At 36.5% G+C, this 22,380-nt stretch overlaps 1 protein-coding gene across 1 annotated transcript; it reads left to right on the forward strand.

Annotated features, from left to right (window-relative positions):
• Window positions 1-2,337: 2,337 nt before the first annotated feature.
• Dlg5 (MAGUK family member discs large 5) lies at window positions 2,338-21,062 on the forward strand. The gene is made up of 12 exons (XM_076780867.1): window positions 2,338-2,383; window positions 2,951-2,968; window positions 3,279-3,426; window positions 3,554-3,887; window positions 3,972-4,391; window positions 4,607-5,695; window positions 5,772-7,719; window positions 7,888-8,911; window positions 8,979-9,220; window positions 9,293-9,522; window positions 9,679-9,898; window positions 9,977-21,062. Exons 1-12 carry the CDS (start codon window positions 2,341-2,343, stop codon window positions 10,081-10,083), a joined length of 5,823 nt encoding a protein of 1,940 aa, XP_076636982.1. The 5' UTR covers window positions 2,338-2,340; the 3' UTR covers window positions 10,084-21,062.
• Window positions 21,063-22,380: the final 1,318 nt, after the last annotated feature.

Consider the following 22,380-nt stretch of genomic DNA (forward strand, 5'->3'; position numbering starts at 1 on the left):
AAGTCTAATTTAAATTCATATAAATTTTTCTATGATCAATGATTTTATATTCACAGTATTCATTTCTTTTGTGTGCACTAATCCATTTTCATTTCAGCTTCTAATCCTTTGAATAAGTTCTTTTTGCAGAGTATAGAAGAATGAAATTGGAATTGGTACATGGATTCGACTCACTCGTTTTTAGGGAAATATCTATTTATACAATTTTATTTATTGTCTCAATTTATGTTTCAGGAAAGCATCGTGGGACCAATGAAGACTCCAAGAAGAAAATGTCTCCTATTTCTGGTTTTGTGTGAATTATATTACATTTTAGGAAAGCATCGTGGGATTAATGAAGACTTCAAGAAGAAAACATCTCACATCTCTTGTTTTGTGTGAATTATATTACATTTTAGGAAAGCATCGTGGGATTAACGAAGACACCAAGAGGAGCATTTCTACAAATTGCGTTAGAATATAAGTATATGCATAGTTAAGTTGCGCGTAGGACTAATAATCATGGCGGTCTGTGCCATGTTAGCGTATTTAATAGCGATTGTAAGTACGTACATCGTAGGACAACCGAACAAGCGCTTATTATAACTTATTATAAAACGCAGCGATTAATTATAATTAATATTGCGAGGTTCATACGTGCTGTTGCACATTTCTTGGTTCTTGAGACACTGTCAGCGTCTATTTAAAAAGGAATACTTCATACCAAGATACTTATTGGTATTCCAATAATTAAGATTCTTACGTGCAGTTGCACATTTCTATCTCGTTCAATCAACATCCTGTTAGATGTTTGATCTCTGTATCAGAGTACACATTCTAGTTTTGTTCTCAGAAAACATGTGGTGATTTTGATCACACATGTATGGACATTTTGATAGATGTTTTGTCTTTCTCAGACAATTTTCCTGTAAACTCTTTGTTATTTGTTTCTAGCAACGATCGAATTTCGATCGTTTTTCTCACAGTAGGAAATACCTATAGGTGTTTGTTAGGATTATCTCGCCAAAGGAAGGGTGGTTGGGGCGAGGCTAGGGTGGGTCTCCATTCGCAGCAACCTCCACGCGGTGAGACCTGGTGATTATTATTTGCCATCTAATCAATTTTATCGCTTTTTACTCTATAATTGTTTAATAATTAATTACATAGCAAATAATATGAGCTAATGGCTGCGATCTTCCTCGTGTAGTTTGCTCTCACCACATTTAGTTTTAATTATAGTCTAATGTAATTCTAAATCTATGATCTATTTGATATGGAAATAGTAAGAAGAGTAGTGTCTCTCAAATTTAGCTTAGTTGTTTCTTGGTTTAAATGATCGACGATTGTTGCATTGAATTGTAATTCCTGTTTGTTAGCGCTGTGGTCTTGTTCCTTTCCAGCTTGGTAACGTCGCACGCGGTACGATGATGGTAAAGGGACTACGTAGCCGCCCGAGCATAAGTGATACGAAAATCCATGGCGGACGTTAGGTCTATTCTGTAGCTAGTCTGTGCCTGTACCTCGTCTCTGATACTAGCGCCGTAACGCTCAGTAACAAGCTCGTCCACGAAGTATGTTTATTATCGACAATGCGAAACAGACTGTAGTGGCGGAATGAAAATGGCTAATTGTCAGGTCCGTTGGTGCAGCAGGTGAGCGATCAATTATCGTTAATATCGGGACATTAGTCGCTTCGGGATGAACGGTGCGCAGTTCGCAGCGATCAGAACTATAAAAGTCAGTGGAAATTGCGTCGATTTTAGTGTTGTCGAACGAGTTAATGGATTATCTAAGGAGGTGCGCGATCGAGATCACCGCTGAAAGGCTTGTTGGCTCCTTTTTTTTTTCCACAATGATAACGAGTTTTCAATTTGTTAGGAACGAGTCAGCCGGCGATCGTTACTCTTCTGTGCCGCTCTTAAACGAGGATCGATAACCTCGCTGTTGACAGGGAAAAAAAAACGGATGCGACGCGATCTCGAGATTGAGACACATCAGCAAAACGTAGATTAATTTATTACGTCCATTCAGAAAACATACGTCCACCCGTTGTTTCTCCCGTACCAGTAACCGCGCGGAAAACAGTGATGCATGAAAAGTCTCGATATTACGAGGCACGTGTTTGTATTGGAGTAAGAGCCACTGTGTGTGTATGTGTGCCAGGTGCACTGTTGCATCCCTCTGATGAGCGCCATGCACCGTTTAGACCATAGCCGTAATGTCATCCCGAAGGCTACTTCTTAGTAATTCACAAAGGGTTCACTCTTCCGTGAAGTACAGCGCATGGATACTTTCCAGGCAATACCTAGCACGTACCTTGCTAGTGAAGTATTTGTGGTAGATCCTCGGTGAATCAAGAGCATGGCTTCTGGCGCGTCTTCCTTGGATAGTGCTGGAAGTAGTGGTGAGTGCACTTTTTAATTTTCTATATCAACTGTAACTATATATTTCTACCACTTCTGCAATATCAGAGAAATAAATGGAACCACAGTGTTTGACCTATTTAAATTAAATGACGTTAAACAAGGTTTAAGATTGTTAAGAGAAAAACATTGGAAACGGTAACGCGTGACAGTAGTTTCCACGATTACTAGAAATGAAAAAAATGTGGAAATACTCTTTAAAATGCTTCTTCTCCTAAACTAGTAAAAAGTAATTTTGCTACTTAAAAGAAAAAAATCATGATATAAAATCACGCTATTGTACTTTTGTATTTGATTGAATTGTTGTATATCATAATTTAAGTACCACTTATAATTTCACTTTGCAAAAAACAGTGAATCATGATGCTTACATGCGTGACATAGAGTTTCTTTCCTGGTGAAAGCTAGCAAAACATCTGATTATATTGTTCTACCAATTGTAACAACACGCTGCACATTGTGCACATATAGACATTTCATTTCTGTATTTATAATGGATCGTGTGTTTTAATCTTGTGATTAAATTTTTGTCCACTGTTTTCTTGCAGATGGAGCACTCAATATGGGTAAGAAAATTACTAATGAAAAGAATATAAAGAATATACTGTGTATTAATGTTTTTTTTATTCCTTTTAAGAGTTTATTTAGAGCAAAAGAATTATTTGCCTGTAGTTGTTCATCACTTTTACTATTGTTTTTGTGTTTCTTATCAAGATATGTATGTACTTAATATTAAAGTTTAGTTTTATTTTTGTACACATATTATTGTATTGATATTATACCCTGATTTTGAATCGTGCTTTTATATTTAATCACGTCATGTTTATTATTTCGCAATTTGCATTGTTGGACATAATTTGCATGTGCGGCATGCAGAAAGAGATAGTGGAGGCTATGGCAGTGTTGGAAGTCCTGTTGGTGGTCCTGAATGTCGTAGTGATTACGAAGGTTTGCAAACTCAATGTGATCAGGCCATGCATCAGCTTCAGCTACTTAGGCATAAGCACTCCGATAATATAAGACGGTTTGTCCTGGTTTTGTTTAAACTGGTATTGCTTTTCTGTTTGTGCTATTGTGTTTTATATTCTACGTGAAACAACCACCGTCTGGACAGTCAGATATATTATTTAACGAAGAAATTTAAAACACAGGTGTGAACATACTATAAAGGAATTGGAATACTATCGAGGACAACACATACCAGTTATGAATCAATTAGAGGCAACGGCGCAGGAAAGCACCGCACTGCGGGGCAAATACGGAGATCTAGTAAATGACAGAGAGGTTCAAGCATTGCAGAAGGAAGTGTCCGAATTACGGTGTCAGAATCAAGAAGTTCTTGTTTCTGATACTGGTAATAGCGACACTATGAATCAACATTATTTATCTGCGCTTCGGAAATATGAAGCTGTTAAAGATGAGTACGATGCTCTTAGGAAACGGTACGATGATCTAATCTCGTCGCATTCATCGGCCGTTAACAAGGCAAGTATAGAATATTAATTATTTTCTTAATTATTAATTATAAGAAAAGAATTCCTACAATTTCACGTATACGATTATGTATAGTTGGAACTGTCGCAAGAAGAAACTGTCAGATTAAAAAAACAGTATGATGATGTTGTTCAAGAGCGTAATAGTGTAGTTCGTGAACGAAACGGTTTAAAACAACAATGTACCGCTGCAATTAGGCAATGGGACATTGCGTTAAGGGAGAGGAACGAATATCGCGAAGCCCTAGCTAAAGTACAGCAACAACACGAAGAAGCGGTAAAGGAAATCAATCACGCAATGGTGCTACGTATGAAGGCCAGCAAGGATATGAAACGATTAACCGAAGAAAGAAATGCTGCTTTACAAGAATACAGTTTGATTATGGGCGAGCGGGATACGGTACATAAGGAAATGGAAAAACTTGGCGATGATCTCACACAAGCGTACACGAAAATCACACATTTGGAGAACCAGAATAAACAACTTATGGACGAGGTAGGAGTTTATTCGATTAAAAAATTTATTACGAGACGCTGCAATGGAATTATTACGTGTGATTAAATATAAGAATTTTTACCGTTATTATTATTTCCTTCTTATACATTTTATATTGGTTTTTAGTTATTTATACACCGTATATTACTTGCTACTGTACGCACTATTTTTAAATTAACGTTCTGTGTTTTAATATCCACTTGTTTTATTTTTAGAAAAAAGCTTTATCCTATCAAATTGAAACTTTACGAAGAGAAATTTCATCCGCGTTGCAAGATCGAGACGAAGCATTGAAACAATGCAACGAGCTCCGTCAAAAGTTCGGCGATTATTCCGAAGGTTCCAACAGAGATTACAAAAATCGTATGGAATTACACTCTTATAATCGCGAACGGGATAATTCGAATAAAGAAGCGGAACGGGAGAACAATACGGCGGATTACGCTAAGCGGGATAAAGAACGCATGGACAACTTGGATCAGGCAAATTTGGAGTTGGATAAACTCAGGAAATCTGTAGATAAATTGCAAGCGGAGCTCGAGGAGGCCCTTCAAGAAGCGGAGGTGTCGAAACGAAGAAGAGACTGGGCTTTTAGCGAGAGGGATAAAATAGTCTTAGAAAGAGAAAGTATTAGAACTTTATGTGATAGATTAAGAAAAGAACGTGATCGTGCAGTGTCGGAGTTGGCAGGTGCTTTACGCGATTCCGACGATATTAAAAAGCAACGGAACGAGGCGTCGAAAGAGTTGAAGGATCTCAAAGAAAAAATAGAGTCCGGTGATCACGCGTTACGAACAAGTCAATTTGCACAGGGCTTAACGCACGCTCACGATTCAGCGATCGATACGGACGTTAACGATTGGGAAATTCTTACTATTCATTTCGATCTCAGTCGCCTTTGTTTGGACTCCGACCGTGATTTGGGGTTAACGTTGGTTGGAGGTCGCGACAATCCATATTATCCGAACGATACGGGGATTTATGTTGCTCAAGTGACGACCGGTAGTGCCGTTGACGGTAAATTGAGAGTCAACGATTGCATTATGCGAGTGAACAACGTCGATTGTACATCTGTTTCTACGCGTATAATCATGGAAACTTTGCGTAACAGTTCAGTGGGATCAGCTACATTGACGGTAAGACGACGTCGTGTGACTAGAAGATCGTTAAGGACCACGCAATTACCCGTCGGTTCGGTTCCCCATGGAATTTCGTTGGAACTTGGAGTGTATATTTCGAAGATATCTCCGGGTAGTTTAGCTGCTAAGGATGGGAACCTTGCTGTTGGGGATAGAGTCTTAAATGTACGTTTCCACGGTCACACGTAATATTTTTGCTTGAAATTTACGACAAATCTAACTTAATGATTTTCTTATTTAGATTAATAGCAAAGCAATGGAAGGTATAAATTCCAGTCTCGAAGCGATGGCAATTTTAAATGACACGAGTTCGGATGTATTGACTATCACAACCTTGAAAGGAATACCGTTACCTTCGGCGACTAGTTCCGAAACGATGACCATCGACGGCAGTTTTGTCACGGAGAAACAGAAAATGGTGAACAGCTGTTCGCAAACCGAACAAGAAAGATTAATGTTGAAAGCTGCTTCGGACGATTACGAAAGGCGATACATCGCGTCGAATTTTGGTGATAGAAGTGTTTATAAAGTTTCAAAGTCAGTTAGTGGTGAGAAACCAAGTGGTATCAGCAATGCTTGGGACAACATACGCGAAAAGATCGATATTGTACGAGGACGTAAGCATAGCAAGGATCGCGAAGAAAAGAAGAAACGTCATCGTAACTCCAGCCCAAATACTTTCGAGCAGGAACAAGACGCGATAGCGGAATTAGATTCGGTGATAGAAAGTTATCACAAGAAAGCGAATAACGGAGTACTGAAACGAAGTAAGCGACGCGGAACCGAGAAAGTTGAGAAAAATGGAGGTACGTGGCCGAAAGCCAGAGGTGGGCCTCTGATACAAAATGGTACCGGTACTATTTTACATCCACGTAAGACAAAAGAAAGGCTGCCCTTAAGTGTACTCCTTAATCAACCGCCCAAGTATGAAAGTTATAATTATAATCGTATTTCTAATCCTATCCCTTTAACCAATTTTTCCAATGTGAACAATCGGCATACCGTTTATAAGTCTGTTGAAAAACCGTTACCAAATTTCCTTAAAACTGGACAGTTATTTAGTCAGAAATCCTTTACTCCAGTGGTGCAGTTCAAAGATATACCGATAGATAAGAAACCGACCGCCGAATTCGAGAACACGGAAAGTAGACTGAGTTCTACGTTAACACCGTCCGAAACTAGTATCGACTTTTCCGTCAAGTCGGTCAATACAGGGAAAGACGTAGAATATTTCTCGAAGAAGAGGGCGCAAAAGTATACCCCTAGCAACGACAGCCAAGTAGAGACGTTGCAGCATAATAGAGCGCAATCTCAACTTTATTCCGGGGCCGGATCGTCCACTTCGTCGACCAGCGGCACGAGGCAGCAGTTAACTGGTAATTTTTCATTTCCTCCCTATACGCATTCGCATCCGCATCCCCACCAACAGAACTCTTTACCTTTGAGATATCCTTCCCCGCCGTCTTTGCCGTCTGCACAATCTGGGGAGTCGATAGGACTTCCCGATGCACGATCTTACTGTTTCGAACCTTCGTATAGCCCCGGCCCGCAAACAGGATTCGGGCATTTGCACACACCCTCCGTAGATTTGCATTATCACAAATCTCGCGCTCCACCGATCGCAACCGCATACGACGTGCCAGCCTATACGCATGGCTACGAAGGTGGAACGTTCCCAAGAAAAAAGGAGAATCAACGTTTTCGGATACCGTCGAATCCTAGTGTGACGTCTAAAAGCAGCGTGGGTAAATTGTCCACCGGCAGTATAGAAAGGACTTCGGAAAGAGGCAGCCCGATGCCGACATTCCACGTGGAAGTGCTTAGCCCAGGCACCGGCGGCGGGAGTAGCTCCGGTGGAACTGTCAGAGGAGGCAGCAGCAACAAACGGTCCAGCATGCCAGATTATTGTTACTCTCAACACAGGCCAGCACCTGGAGAACTTCGCAGAGTTCACATAGACAAATCGGTCGAGCCCTTGGGTATTCAGATCTCTTGCTTGGAGAGCGGCGGCGTGTTCGTTTCCACCGTTAGCGAGCACAGTTTAGCGTCACAAGTTGGCCTGCAGATCGGCGACCAGTTGCTCGAAGTTTGCGGGATCAACATGAGGAGCGCCACGTATCAGCTCGCTGCCAATGTGTTGCGTCAGTGCGGTAATTCCATTACGATGCTGGTGCAGTATAGTCCGGACAGTGAGTACAGCGTTTTATTAGAACGAGTAGCATATATATCCCTACCACGACGTACGCACTTAACATTTTCTGCACCTTTCATGTTAAATGTGACTATTATTCATCGTTATTGCATGGTTTCTTTCTAACGTGATACCGTCTTTACCTATTATTTTTCCCCCGTATTAGAATACAACGAATTAGAAGGATCTGCTTCTTCAAGTTCATCCGAAGCCGGCGTCGCCGAGGGCGGCAGTCGCAGCGGGTCACCGACTCCTTGCAATAGTCCCGAAGCTCCTAGAAAAACAACTATCGAGCCGTTGGAGAGCTCGGAGCCCGAACGCGACGCTTCTAGTAGCTTAAGTACCACTCGTGATATCTCTAATACCTTGAACATTATGCGCGAGACGAAGAATACTTTGGAACCGCCTCGTACGATTCGAGAAAGAGACATAAGGAACTCTGCGTCCTTGGAGGTACGAGGCACGCAGGAAACGGAGCGACAGATCAGAGCGTCAGCGTCTTTGGATATCAATATTAGGAAGCCGGAGCTTCGTAGCTCAGCCACGTTGGACAATATGAGGAATTCGGCGACCCTGGACACGTTGCGCGTCACCGCGAACACTCTGACGCGAGCGCAAATTAATCAGGCGGCTACCACGTTGCAACGACAAAACGCCACCGTGAGAAGCCCAACGCAGGAGGAACAGAATCGCAAGAGTCCCCCGCCGAGCGAGCCGAGGTATCTCTTTATCGAGACCAGGAAATGCTCCAACTTGGGCATTTCGCTCGTGGGTGGTAACGGCGTCGGAATATTCGTGCATTCGGTGCAACCGGGTTGCCTCGCGGAAGAGGCGGGCCTGCGCACCGGTGATCGTATTCTAGAGTACAACGGCGTAGATCTCAGGCAAGCAACCGCGGAACAAGCGGCTTTGGAGCTGGCTAGACCGGCGGACAAAGTGACGTTGATTGCTCAATACGTACCTGAAAGGTATAACGAAGTGAAGGATAAACCGGGTGACAGTTTCTACGTGAAAGCGATGTTCGATCGAGTGGGCGAAGTAGGGGACAGTCTGCAGCTTAGATTTAATAAAGATGATATTTTATACGTCGACAATACAATGTTCAACGGTACTCCGGGCCACTGGAGGGCCTGGATAGTCGATCACACCGGAAGGAGACAAACCTGCGGAATAATTCCGAGCAAATTTAAGTAAGTTGGAAGCGAAATGCTATTTTTTTTATTGTTAAAACACATTTAAGGTATATCGTACTTTTAGAGTCGAGGAAGAGTTGCTTTTACGACGTTCGCTGGGCGATTTGGAGACGGATACGACTAGACGAGGTAGCACTAGCGCGAGGAGAAGCTTCTTCCGCCGAAAGAAACATCAACGTTCTTCGAGTAGGGACAGTAAAGAATTGTCACACCTGACGGGGGTTAATTTGGGTTGGTACAGCGACAGTGGGACGCTGAACGAAGAGACTCTGCCAGCCAGCTACCAACGTGTCGAAAGATTGGATTGTAAGTATTTGGAACTTCAAGTGTTCGTATAGTTATTCAGAATTAATGTTATATTTTTTATTTAATATGTAGATCCAGCTTTGAGACCGGTGCTGATCATTGGGCCGCTGAGCGAATGCGTAGTGACGAAACTCTTGCAAGAATTCCCAGGACAGTTCACTAGGTGTCTCGCAGAAGCTATGCATTGTTCTCAATCGACGCTCGAGCAAGGCTTACGCGACGCGCTTTACGTAGACTACAGAAAAAAAGGAAGCTATTTCGAGTGTACTACAGTACAAGCTGTCAAGGACATCTGTGAGAAGGTAAGGTATTTTTTTACCCAATGCCGTACGTAATATTAATAGCGCTATTTATATTAAACGCGTAGCTGTACCGGGTTAACTAATAAAAAGTAGACTGCGTAAAGTTTCCATAATTTTGTGGATTTTTTTTTTATCGAGGTACGTTTCTATTTATAGAATACTCATTGCATTTTGGACGTATCGATTGCATCGATCGAACGACTCCATCGGCATCAGATCTATCCTATAGTGTTGTTGATAAAGTTCAAGAGTACGAAACAGATCAAGGAAGTGAAAGATTCGAGGTACCCGAGCGACAAAGTTAGTGCCAAGGTCGCGAAGGAAATGTACGAACAAGCACTGAAATTCGAGGCCGACTATAGGCATTATATATCTGGTGAGTTAACATCGTTTAAATTGGTATTTATTTCCGTATTTGCTGCATCATTTGAAATTTATTTTTAATTTGTTCCAGCTGTGATTCCAGCTGGAATAAATGTCGCGTACATATGTACGCAAGTAAAGTCTGCAGTAGACGAGGAGCAAAGCAAAGCGCTGTGGGTTCCTAGAGGACCTCCCTGACATTTAAGGGGGGGTCCCCACAAACCGCAGTGGAAATCAATCTAAATTCCACCAGGGGGCCCTAACGCCGTACGATTACACAACATTGTTACAAATTTATTTATTTATGGTCTCCTATTTGCTCTGACGGTATACAAGAATTAAAATTTTTCTATTTAAGGATTCGTTCCTCCCGACGGTCGTTTCAAATAATTTTTTTTTTTCACTCATCTCGGTTGTGATGCAATACCGTACCGTTAAGGTTGCTATGTTTTTGTTTTGTATATTTTAGCGTGTTGAAATTTCGTTGACACCAGCTGCATATTTTAGTACGTTGTTCAGTACGTTGTTTTCTAATGCTCTTATTCGACTAATTTTAATGTACATTTTGAATTGCAATCGTCATTTTCTACGAAATTTTGCTAAACATGCAAGACTTCACGATCCAAATCTCGATATATATTTAAATATATCGTTCCTTGTAATATTAATTAACAGAAACCCACTGCATAATCAATTTTGTATTAATTTTGCATTTCCTTATACGAGAATAAGATATTAATCTACTGTCTTCTAAATATTTATTCCATTTTCATAACAGAAGTACAACTTGGAGTAGTTTGAATGTTTTGCAAATTTTCCATCGATCTGAAAATTATTACTCGTAGTCGAAGAACCGTAAACAACCCGACGTTCGGCCATTTTGCTTCGAATCTCGATCGATCGTAATTAATCAGTACAGAATGCATCGTTGCGGAAACGTGATCTACAGTAATTTGTCGCGAGACCATAAATGAATCGGCGTAGCAAATGCAAATATTTGTCGTACCGTGGCCCGCTAAAACAATTGGTGGATCGATATAAAGTTTATTAGTTAGGGAATAAGTTTTAGACAAACGTGTTTAGCCGATGTTATTAACCCCTCAGATCGTTTCGTTGTACAGAATAATTTCGCGTGATTAGTATTACTGTACAGAGGATGTAATATTATATATCAAAAGAAGTTACTTATTTGTATATAATTTACTTACAAAACTTATAGATTATATGCATATTAATTTTTAGTTTACACGAGCCGTTTAGATTTAAGTTGTACTGTTTAGTCGTATTATTTCGTAAAATTGTTTATACATAATCTATTCTCTGATGGGAAACATTGGTTTGAGGGGTTAAGGTACTTAATGTTTTAGATCGGGGATCTGATAAAAACGCAAAGGAAAAGGAATACGGAATTGATCGAGCGACAGTTCGTTTTTACTGTCGAATTTGTACATATCTAAAACTAAAAGAAATAAGCAGTACCATTCCTCCGCGAGAATCAGCCAATCAGCGTATTGCAGCAAGAGTGGGGATGTAAACACGTTGTGCCTTCTTCTCGCGGGGGGACGATACATGTCAACGACACAAACTAACTTGTTATTATACGCTCGTAACAAGGTAATATGCAAATGGTGTGCGTTACTGCTTTCTTTTTACTTCTAAGATTCAAATTGTGTTATAAATTTACGATGGTGTTTTTTTTTTTTTAAACGAGCTTAAGATGCTTTGTAAGGTGCAGTCAGTGTATTTCCGAGAAAATGTATTTAAAACGCGAATACGTACCGCTACGTATCTACATTCAGAATTCAGCGGATAGTTTGCAATATTTTTATACGTATTTTTCACATAGACTTTCTACAATATTTTTTACACTTTCAACCTTGAAAATTTACATTTCGATCGTTCGTCTCTTACTTTCTCCAAATCACGATGAAGGTTATTATAGTTTCTCCGTACCTGGATGTAGATACAAATTTCGTAAATATAATCAGACAAAAAGTGGGTGCATTAAATGCACCAACGGACAGATTACGTGAAAGTTTATTTACGATGCTTCGATACTTAAATATACAGTTCTTTGTTTTTTTTTTCTTTTTTTTTTACGTAATGCCTTTCTGACTTTAAAAGAGGCTTACCTTTTTTTACGGTATGGGTGAATATTGAAAGTAATTGCATTTCGTTGTTCACGATTGAGGAATTGTAGTTAAAATTGCGTAAGTGTCACGGGCAGAAAGTATTTGTTTGGAATTGTACGTGAAGAAAATGTGAGACAAGAGTGGATAACAAAAGAACGAAACTTGTTTCAGCGATATTTATACTGAATTAGATCGATACGAGGAATTAAGATTCAAGTTTGTACTGTTCGTATCAGTATAATTAACACGGCTGTGCGTATATTTATTTTTAAAGCTCATCGACTTTTCTCATGGTTCTGTGTAACCACCATAAGTGCCTTTTCTAACTCCGTTTTCTCCGCGACGATTTATGGTTGCTAATTTAGATACGTCCTTTTATAGTTCCTTGGTCTCGATATTTTGCCAAATCTATTAACTCGAAGTTCTACGCCACTGCCAGCCCCTTACTCATCCACAGAAATAAACTTTCGCCATTTGCTTTTCAAATGTTTGGACAATTTTTAAATAAGTCTATATTAATTTAACACGTTGACTGCTGGACCAAACTTCTCAAATTAAAAGGGAAATTAAATTTTGTTTATAGAAAACTAGAAACTAGCATAGCCATTATTTTTCATTGAATTTATTTTCATAAACTCGTTAAAATTCAAGGGCCGTACCTAGCTTTATTTTCTTTGACATCTGATCTTCAGAATTAATTTTTTTAACTTTATGAAAACTCACTCATATGTGGGTGACGTGGCAGTCAATGTGTTAACAATATACAGGGTGTTCGTTCTCTGGGAAAAATTTTAATGAAAGATTCTAGAGGCCAAAATAAGACGAAAATCAAGAATACCAATTTGTTGATGGAGGCTTCGTTAAAAAGTTATTAAGAATTGAATTCAAAAATTTCAAATTGTTCTGGAAAAATTATTTTCGATTGCAAGGATCAATTATAATAATTTTTGGTGATTAGACATATCCTCGAAATCCTACCCACTTTTGAGAAAAAAATTCGAAAAAGTGTGAAATTTTTTGACGGAAAAAAAAGATTTCAAATCGTTCTGAAAAAAATATTATTAGCTGTGGGGGTTAATTACAATCATTATTGGTGAATAGACATACCCTGGAAATCCTATCCACTTTCGAGAAAAAAATTCGAAAAAGTGTGAAATTTTTTGACGGGAAAAAAAGATTTCAAATCGTTCTGAAAAAAATATTATTAGCTGTGGGGGTTAATTACAATCATTATTGGTGAATAGACATACCCTGGAAATCCTACCCACTTTCTAGAAAAAAATTCGAAAAAGTGTGAAATTTTTTGACGGGAAAAAAAGATTTCAAATCGTTCTGAAAAAAATATTATTAGCTGGGGGGTTCAATTACATTCATTTTTGGTCATTAGACATATCCCCGAATTCCTACGCGTTTTCGAGAAAAAAATTCGATTAGGTGAAATTTTTCGTCGAAATTGAAAATTTTCAAATCATTTTGGAAAAATTATTTTTGGTTCCAGGAGTCAATTGCAATCATTTTTGGTGATTAGACATACCTTCGAATTCCTACGCGTTTTCGAGAAAAAAATTCGAAAATGTGTGAAATTTTTCGACGGAAAGAAAAATTTTCAAATCGTTTTGGAAAAATTATTTTCGGTTGCGTGGGTCAATTACAATAATTTTTTATCATTACACATAATCCCGAAATCCTACGCACTTTCGAGAAAAAAATTCGAAAAAGTGTGAAATTTTTCGTCAAAATTGAAAATTTTCAAATCATTTTGGAAAAATTATTTTTGGTTGCAGGAGACAATTGCAATCATTTTTGGAGATTAGACATATCCCCGAATTCCTACGCGTTTTCTAGAAAAAAATTCGATTAGGTGAAATTTTTCGGCGAAATTGAAAATTTTCAAATCATTTTAGAAAAAATATTATTAGCTGTGGGAGTCAATTACAATCATTATTGGTGAATAGACATATCCCCGAATTCCTACGCGTTTTCGAGAAAAAAATTCGATTAGGTGAAATTTTTTGGCGAAATTGAAAATTTTCAAATCATTTTGGAAAAATTATTTTTGGTTGCAGGAGACAATTGCAATCATTTTTGGTGATTAGACATATCCCCGAATTCCTACGCGTTTTCTAGAAAAAAATTCGATTAGGTGAAATTTTTCGTCGAAATTGAAAATTATCAAATCATTTTGGAAAAATTGTTTTTGGTTACAGGAGTCAATTGCAATCATTTTTGGTGATTAGACATATCCCCGAATTCCTACGCGTTTTCTAGAAAAAAATTCGATTAGGTGAAATTTTTCGTCGAAATTGAAAATTTTCAAATCATTTTGGAAAAATTATTTTTGGTTGCAGGAGTAAATTGCAATCATTTTTGGTGATTAGACATATCCCCGAATTCCTATGCGTTTTCGAGAAAAAAATTCGATTAGGTGAAATTTTTCGTTGAAATTGAAAATTTTCAAATCATTTTGGAAAAATTATTTTTGGTTGCAGGAGTTAATTACAATCATTATTGGTGAATAGACATACCCCCGAAATCCTACCCATTTTCTAGAAAAAAATTCGAAAAGGTGCGAAATTTTTCGACGAAAAAAATAATTTCTAAAAACATTCTGAAAAAATTATTTTCCGTTGCGTGGGTCAATTACAATCATTTTTTGTCATTACACATAACCCCGAAATCCTACCCACTTTCTAGAAAAAAATTCCTTACCGAAAATCTAATTCGGTACCTAAATTTTTCGACGGAAAAAAGATTTCAAATCGTTCTGAAAAAAATATTATTACCTGTGGGGGTCAATTACAATCATTATTGGTGAATAGACATACCCCCGAATTCCTACGCATTTTCGAGAAAAAAATTCAATACAGTTGGAACTTTGAATATTAATAACTTTTTAACGAAGCCTCCATCAACAAATTGATATTCTTGATTTTCGTCTTATTTTGGTCTCTAGAATCCCCTATTAAAATATTTCCCAGGGGTGGCCAAAAACCCTGTATTTAAAGTCTTCCCTACAACGATAGTGATCATTTTATTCAGTTCTATCACATCCAAATAGAAATGCCTTTTCTCCAAAGTCGAGGTTCCTATAATGCTCGTGGAATGAGTTATAGTTAAACTCAAGGACTATTAGCAAGGAAGTAGCATCCTAAGGGACTGATACATTTTATGTCTGTGTTATCACCAGAGAAAAATTCTGTCTCGTGTCACAGTCTTCCGTATCGTGACGATTTTAGTATACGTATCGTTGAGAGAAGCGTAAGATTGCCCTTCACTCTTGCGTGTCTTTGCTTTTTTTGTAAAATGGAAATTTAGTTTTCTAACGAGACAATATTTAGGCGTAAGTTAACAAGCGAGACCAAAAATTAAAGGGATACTATGCTAATTCATAAGAATTAAATTTATTCGTATTGTTAGCGTCGGCGCGCTTAATGCAAAGGCGTAGGTGTATACTTTTTGATATACAGCGAAATGATCGGTACAAATTTCGCGATAGGACGAGCTCGTAATAGACGAAGAAGAAAAAAAGACGGAAGAAAAGAAAAAAAATACATTAACGGTGCCGAGTACACTTGACGATTTCTTAACAAGGAATTTATTGTTGTTTCGTATTCAGGGTAGATAGTTCTAAAGGCGATTGCGGACAATCTAGAAACTAAAAATAGGAATTTACTAATGAACTAATATAACGAGATATTTTTCGGGGAAAAGATATTTAATTCTTATTCTTTTAACAAATAGAAAAAGATACGAGTAATATATACACGCGTACATGAATCTTAAACGTTATACATGTGTAGGGTGAGGTTTTTTTTATTTATACAAACGTTGAATCATTTTCATACAACGACGCTATAAATATCACGTTTTCTTTATCGCAATTATACGTTTTAAGATGCTTTCTAACATAGTAGAAATTTAATATATAATGTATTTTGTAAATTATAGATTTCTTCAACATTATGTTCGGTAAAAATGACAATACATTTATCTGAATTGTATTAAAACGCTTAATTGTAAAGGACGATGATCGATGTATATTTTTTGTATGATACTCGTTTTTTTAAATAGATATTATCTAAAAATATCTATAAAAGTTTACACTCGAAGTTATACAGGGTGTTCAGTGAACCCTGGGTAAAACTTTAATGGGAGATTCTAGAGGCCAAAATAAGACAGAAATCAAGAATACTAATTTGTTGATGGAAGCTTCGTTAAAAAGTTATTAACGTTCAAAGTTCCGTCCTTACTGAATTTTTTTCTCGAAAGTGGGTAGGATTTTGAGGGTATGTCTACTCACTAAAAATTATTGTAATTGACCCCCACAACTGAAAATAATTTTTCCAAAACGATTTGAAATTTTTTAATTTTGTCGAAAAATTTCATAGCTTCTCGAATTTTTTTCTCGAAAGTGGGTAGGATTTTGGGGGTGTGTGTATTGACGAAAAATGCTTGCAATTGACCCCTGCAACTGAAAATAATTTTTTTAGAACGATTTGAAATTTTTTTTTCCGCCGAAAAATATCAGTAGCTACCCCCTGTCGATTTTTCTTAAAAATTCGTTTTTCATTTTTAGTAATTTTGTTCGACATCCTATAGAAAAGTTTTCTAATACTTTTTTGTAGATACCTATGAGCCCTACTTCAGAAAAAAGTTTCATTGAAATATATTCATTATTGTAAGAGTTATGGCTATTTGAAAATTGGACCATTTTTATGGGGTTTTTTTCATTTTCTGGAGTCAATAATCAACTTTTCGAATATTTTTGCGATTTCTACATATTCTTGATTAAAATACGCGTCGTTTGCTTTTTTAAACATTAAAATCCGTCAATCTGTTCAATAGTTATGACGTTTTAAAGATTCGCATGAAATTTTCGGGCAACATTTCTGGCCATAAATTACATTTTCGATTAGGAATTTTTTTCTCGAAAGTGCGTAGGAATTCGGGGGTATGTGTATTGACCAAAAATCATTGTAATGGACCCCAGGAATTAAAAATAATTTTTTTAGAAGAATTCGAAAAATTTTTTTTTCGTTGAAAAATTTGAACACCTATTGGAATTTATTTCTCGAAAATGCGTAGGATTTCGGGGGTATATCTATTGACCAAAAATTATTGTTATAGACCCCCCTAGCTAAAAATAATTTTTTTAGAACGATTTGAAATTTTTTATTTTCGCCGAAAAATGTCAGCAGCTACCCCCTGTCGATTTTTCTTAAAAATTCGTTTTTCATTTTTAGTAATTTTGTTTGACGTCCTATAGAAAAGTTGTGTAATACTTTTTTGTAGATACCCATGAGCTCTACTTCAGAAAAAAGTTTCATGGAAATATATTCACTATTGTAGGAATTATGGTCGTTTGAAAATTGGAACATTTCTATGGGGTTTTTCTAACTTTACGAGGTCAACGAATAAATTTTTCACAATTTTTAGAATTGCTACGCATTCCCCACTAAAATATGCGTTGATTGCTTTTTTAAATATTAAAATCGTCCAATCCGTTCAGAAGTTATGACTAAACTAAACCTAATTTCTGGCCAGAAATTATATTTTCGGTAAGGAATTTTTTTCTCGAAACTGAGTAGGATTTCGAGGGTATGTCTACTCACCAAAAATCATTGTAATTAACCCCCACAGTCGAAAATAATTTTTCCAGAACGATTCGAAATTTTTTAATTTTTTTGAAAAATGTTACGCCTTCTCGAATTTTTTTCTTTAAACTGGATAGGATTTTGAGGGAAGGCCTACCCACCAAAAATTATTGTAATTAACCCCTGTAACTAAAAATAATTTTTCGAAAATGATTTGAAATTTCTTAATTTTGTCGAAAAATTTCATACCTTCTAGAATTTTTTTCTCGAAAATGGGTAGGATTTCGTAGGTATGCCTACTCACGAAAAATCATTGCAAATGACCCCCGCAACTGAAAATAATTTTTCCAAAACGATTCGAAATTTCTTAATTTTGTCGAAAAATTTCATAGCTTCTCGAATTTTTTTCTCGAAAATGGGTAGGATTTCGAGGGTATACCTACTCACCAAAAATCATTGTAATTAACCCCCTCAACCGAAAACAATTTTTCCAAAACGATTTGAAATTTTTTAATTTAATTTGTTAATAACTTTTTAACGAAGCCTCAGTCAAGAAATTAATATTATCGATTTTCCTCTTATTTTGGCCTCCAGAATCTCCCATTAAAATTGTTGGCCAAACACCCTGTATATATCAAAATATCGAAATAACGAATTGAAACTTTCAATGAACATATAAAATTGCGAAATTACAATCTTATAAATTAATCTCGAATGTCTCACCTTATATAGACACTATGTATAACGCATGAGATTCAAATGGGGATCGAAACGTGCGTCCCTTATATTTTCCCATCCAGTCTTTAAAACACGCTTTTGTAAACACCGACGAACGAAAACGCTGTCGACAACTGAATAACAAAACTACAGTTTCTGCAAGACGCAAAGGACAAAATTAAGATAGGTCGAGGGCGAAGCGAAACTATGAAAAAAAAAAGAAAACGAAGAAGTAATAATCCTGGAAGATGGGCGGAAGAGGAAAGTAACTTTCTATCACAGAGTGCTGTGATAGACACATATTATATTACTGTTCCAATGACATATCAGTTTCACAGTCCTTCTACATTACTATTATACATAACATTGCTACGAAATTCATATGTTGGTATTTATATATACATATTATATACATATTATATATATTTAACTACACGTGGTTCTGAACCATTCGATACCCATGTACAAGCAGAGGATATGCAATATTTATATTTGTTTGCAATTGCAGGTTTTGAGTGAACAGTGCTTGAACAAATTCGTCAATTAAAAATCACCCTTTTCACACTGTTTCTATTTCACACGTTATTATTTTCAATTTAATTTTATATTATCATTTAAGTAAGAATATTCAGATTTACTCAAACTTCAAAAAGTGATCCAACAAAATTCGACGAGTAATTTTTAAATTCTATTAAATAAAATTGGATAAAGGATTAATAATGAATTTAATTATATTTAGCGACGAAGCTGACTGTTGCAAGTTCTGTTCACTCGAATTAGAAGGATGTTTAAGACGCAATTGGCACGTCCGTAAAATGGTGCACGATAATCATTATTTCGTAGCATTATTTGCTAATCATTGAAGCATATATGGTGATATAATACGTAGACGTGAATCAGAGAGCTGTCACGTTCGAACAATAATCGATACATATCGACGAACTACGATTCTGAAGGTGATTTATTCGAATAGCAATCACTACTAGTCTTTAATGGTATTCTTCTATTTTCTATGACGAATCTCTCTTCGCGGTATCGCTTGTGTGCTCCTTTCGAAACTCGAATCGCTACATCAAACGAATTATCTTTTACTGCGTTGTAATATTCGAGCATATCGCTGAAAAGAGTTTATTCCGATCCACGTTCAACTCTCAGCAACTTCCAAACGGTTTCAAACTCGAATATTCTCTTGTCAGCCAAATGCGTCGTTGCAAAACGTTTCAAATGTTTTTGCGTCAACTGTTAATTAACTTCTGATACACACTCTATCGATTAAACGAAACTATATCAATTTTCAAGAAGCAAAAATCAGATACTTCTCATCGAGTAGGAACTAATAGCAGACAGAGTAACGTACAAATAAGAAACGAAATGTTTACAAGTTGACTACCACACTCTGGACTAAAAAACAATTTACATCTACAGTTTACAGTCTGCTTTCAACTAAAACAGCGATGCAAACGCTCGTCTGGGAGTTCGTATAAAATATTTATGAATTTTTAGGCTAACAAAAGCAATAATGATTTTGTCGACGCAGTGATTTCCGGCGAATAAAATTCAGCAATAAATTTCATCGCTGAGCGATTGTTATACATGTTTACATTGTTGAAACGGAGTTTCTGAAAGTATACAGACCCAAGGGCGATCATTTTGTAATTGCTTTTACCGTTTTGCCAAAAAATTCGACCCGCTACAAGAAGGAATTGTGCTCCATAGGTTGTTAAGGATTTCTATTTACAGAAACGACAATGTTTAATCGAAACACGCGTTGTAACGCTTCGTTTGTAAACGCATTCACTGCCGTGTGTTTGTTTGAAAGATAAATATTTTACAAACGCGTGGCAAAAATGAACCTTTTCGTTGTGGTGGGAAAATCGTTTTCTTTTTTATAAACAGACTTTTAAGTTAGACGATTTTTGTTAAATAATGTTGTATTAATGTAATATTACTTAAACGATTTTCAACGATATAATATTACAATAATATAATACCGTGTTTTATAAATGTATTGTACATACGTATGTAGCATATTTATGCGTAATGTATTATGTATTGTATAAAGAAAATTTCAATATTCTTCGAGCGTTGGAAAAAATTATTGATAATCTCGATTGGCTGGAAATGTTTGCAGAGACTTTCGAAAATAGCAACACGGTGTAATTGTGTCTGTTAAGTTATTATTCCTTAGAGTATTTATTATTTATAGTTTAAATAAACGCGGAATGCGTGTTTTCTTGCTTTCTCAGCGATCGTCCGGCATGTATAGCTCAATATTTACTTTGTTTCTGTTTTGTTTATACTCTTTCTCCATTGTATTCGAAACGAATACGAACAATAGAGTATTTCGTTAGGAACATCTTGGAAATGCTGATATTTGAACGTACGTTCGAATAAAACTGCATTTCGATAGTAATCACGAAGGTTGTAATTAAGACGTCCATTATTTAGCGTTACTAAACTACCAATAATAAACAGAACGATTGTATATTTGTATAAATGCTGTAAGTTTCGTCTCTATGATTTTGTCGTTCGATTTCTCCCACCAGCGTGCATAATTCTCAACAGTGAATGCGTGAATGATAATTAAAAACATTTTTTATCGCGCTCGGTGAACTAGCAACGTAGCGAAGATATCTTCCTTAATAGTTTTCTGTTATCAGAATCAAAGAGATAAGGTATTTTAAAATCTGTGATTAAATAAACACGTGTAAGAAGCGAAAAAAAAAAAAAGAAATTGTGATCCTACTAAGATGCAAATATTTTTTATATAAATTGGTGTACACGCTCAAACGGTAGTCGTTCGCGTTTAATGTTCGACGAACGAAATTAGCGGTAGAATTACATCGTTTAGACGTTCTTCGAAATAGCAAAATTTCTTTTTACGAATGTCGTAAAATAATTCGGGAATCCCACCAAGAAAAACGGAAGCATCAGAGTTCTGTCGATTGTGCATTTGTCAACGAATAAAGAAATCGTTTGATCCAAATGAAATCATTCTAAATTCATTTACAAATTGGAATCTAATTATTCAACTTACGAATGAAAATTTGCCCAGCTTTGGATAATAACTTCGATCGATCGGTTTCTTCTCGAAAACACTGTTACAAATGTCCAATTTTACACAATTTTGAGAAAAGTCTTCCTTCATTCACACTCGCAATTTGTCCTGTTGCAACTTCCACGACATTTCGTTAAATCTGAATGTAAACGTATACGAATATAATTGTATATCGTCCTAGCGATCGGTGGAGATTATTTTTGAAACTTTTTGTCGATCGACGGTTTTAAAACATCGTAGCAATTAACGAAAGGACGAGTATAGCAATCGTAACACAGTTTTCAGTATCAGTAATCATACTTGCGATAAAATAATACTTGTTGTGTAGTGTAAATTCCATTACACCGCTATTTATATATATAACGTAATTCACGATTACGAGTACACGAGAAACAATTTGCACCTGACCAACCGAATTTGCATTTTCGCCAGAATATCGAAGAAAAAGGAATTCGATACTTAAGGAAACTTCAGGGATCGAAGTTCGAAATTTATTCCGTAAAAGCAAAGTTCAAATTCGGTGTCCACGTTAGAGAAACCTAGGAAAGTTCTCGCGAAACCCTGTAAATTAGTACGTGTAAATGAAATCGTCGCTATTTTATAATTAATTATTGCAATTTTAGTTTGATTGCGATCGAAACAATAATAAAGTGTCGTAAGTTAATGATGCAGACTCGTCGAGAAAGAAACGCGTAAACAATTTCAAATTTGTTTAAAATTATTTCGAGAATCACGGATAAGATTTCCCCGATGTTTGTGTTTTCGCTTACGACGCTGAACTCGGTATAATTTTAATTCTCTTCCTTTCTTTTGCGATGGTTTCGATACCAAATGTTCTAGCTCGTAATTTCTAATTATATACTTCTTCTATTTATAAGTATCTTCTTTATATATACATGCGTATATTGGATGTGTGTATATATCTATACGCTATATAATATGTACATACATATATTGCGATTCTTATAATATTATAACGTGCATATACATGTAT

The sequence above is a fragment of the Colletes latitarsis genome, chromosome 13, assembly GCF_051014445.1.
Source record: "Colletes latitarsis isolate SP2378_abdomen chromosome 13, iyColLati1, whole genome shotgun sequence".
NCBI classification, from domain to species: domain Eukaryota; kingdom Metazoa; phylum Arthropoda; class Insecta; order Hymenoptera; family Colletidae; genus Colletes; species Colletes latitarsis.

Excerpts from the sequence above, each read along its gene's own strand:
- Dlg5 (XM_076780867.1), top strand. The coding sequence starts at position 2,341 with ATGGCTTCTGGCGCGTCTTCCTTGGATAGTGCTGGAAGTAGTG. Across the intron at positions 3,427-3,553 it reads CACTCCGATAATATAAGACG|GTGTGAACATACTATAAAGG; the intron begins GTTTGTCCTGGT and ends TTTAAAACACAG. Across the intron at positions 5,696-5,771 it reads TTGGGGATAGAGTCTTAAAT|ATTAATAGCAAAGCAATGGA; the intron begins GTACGTTTCCAC and ends TTTCTTATTTAG.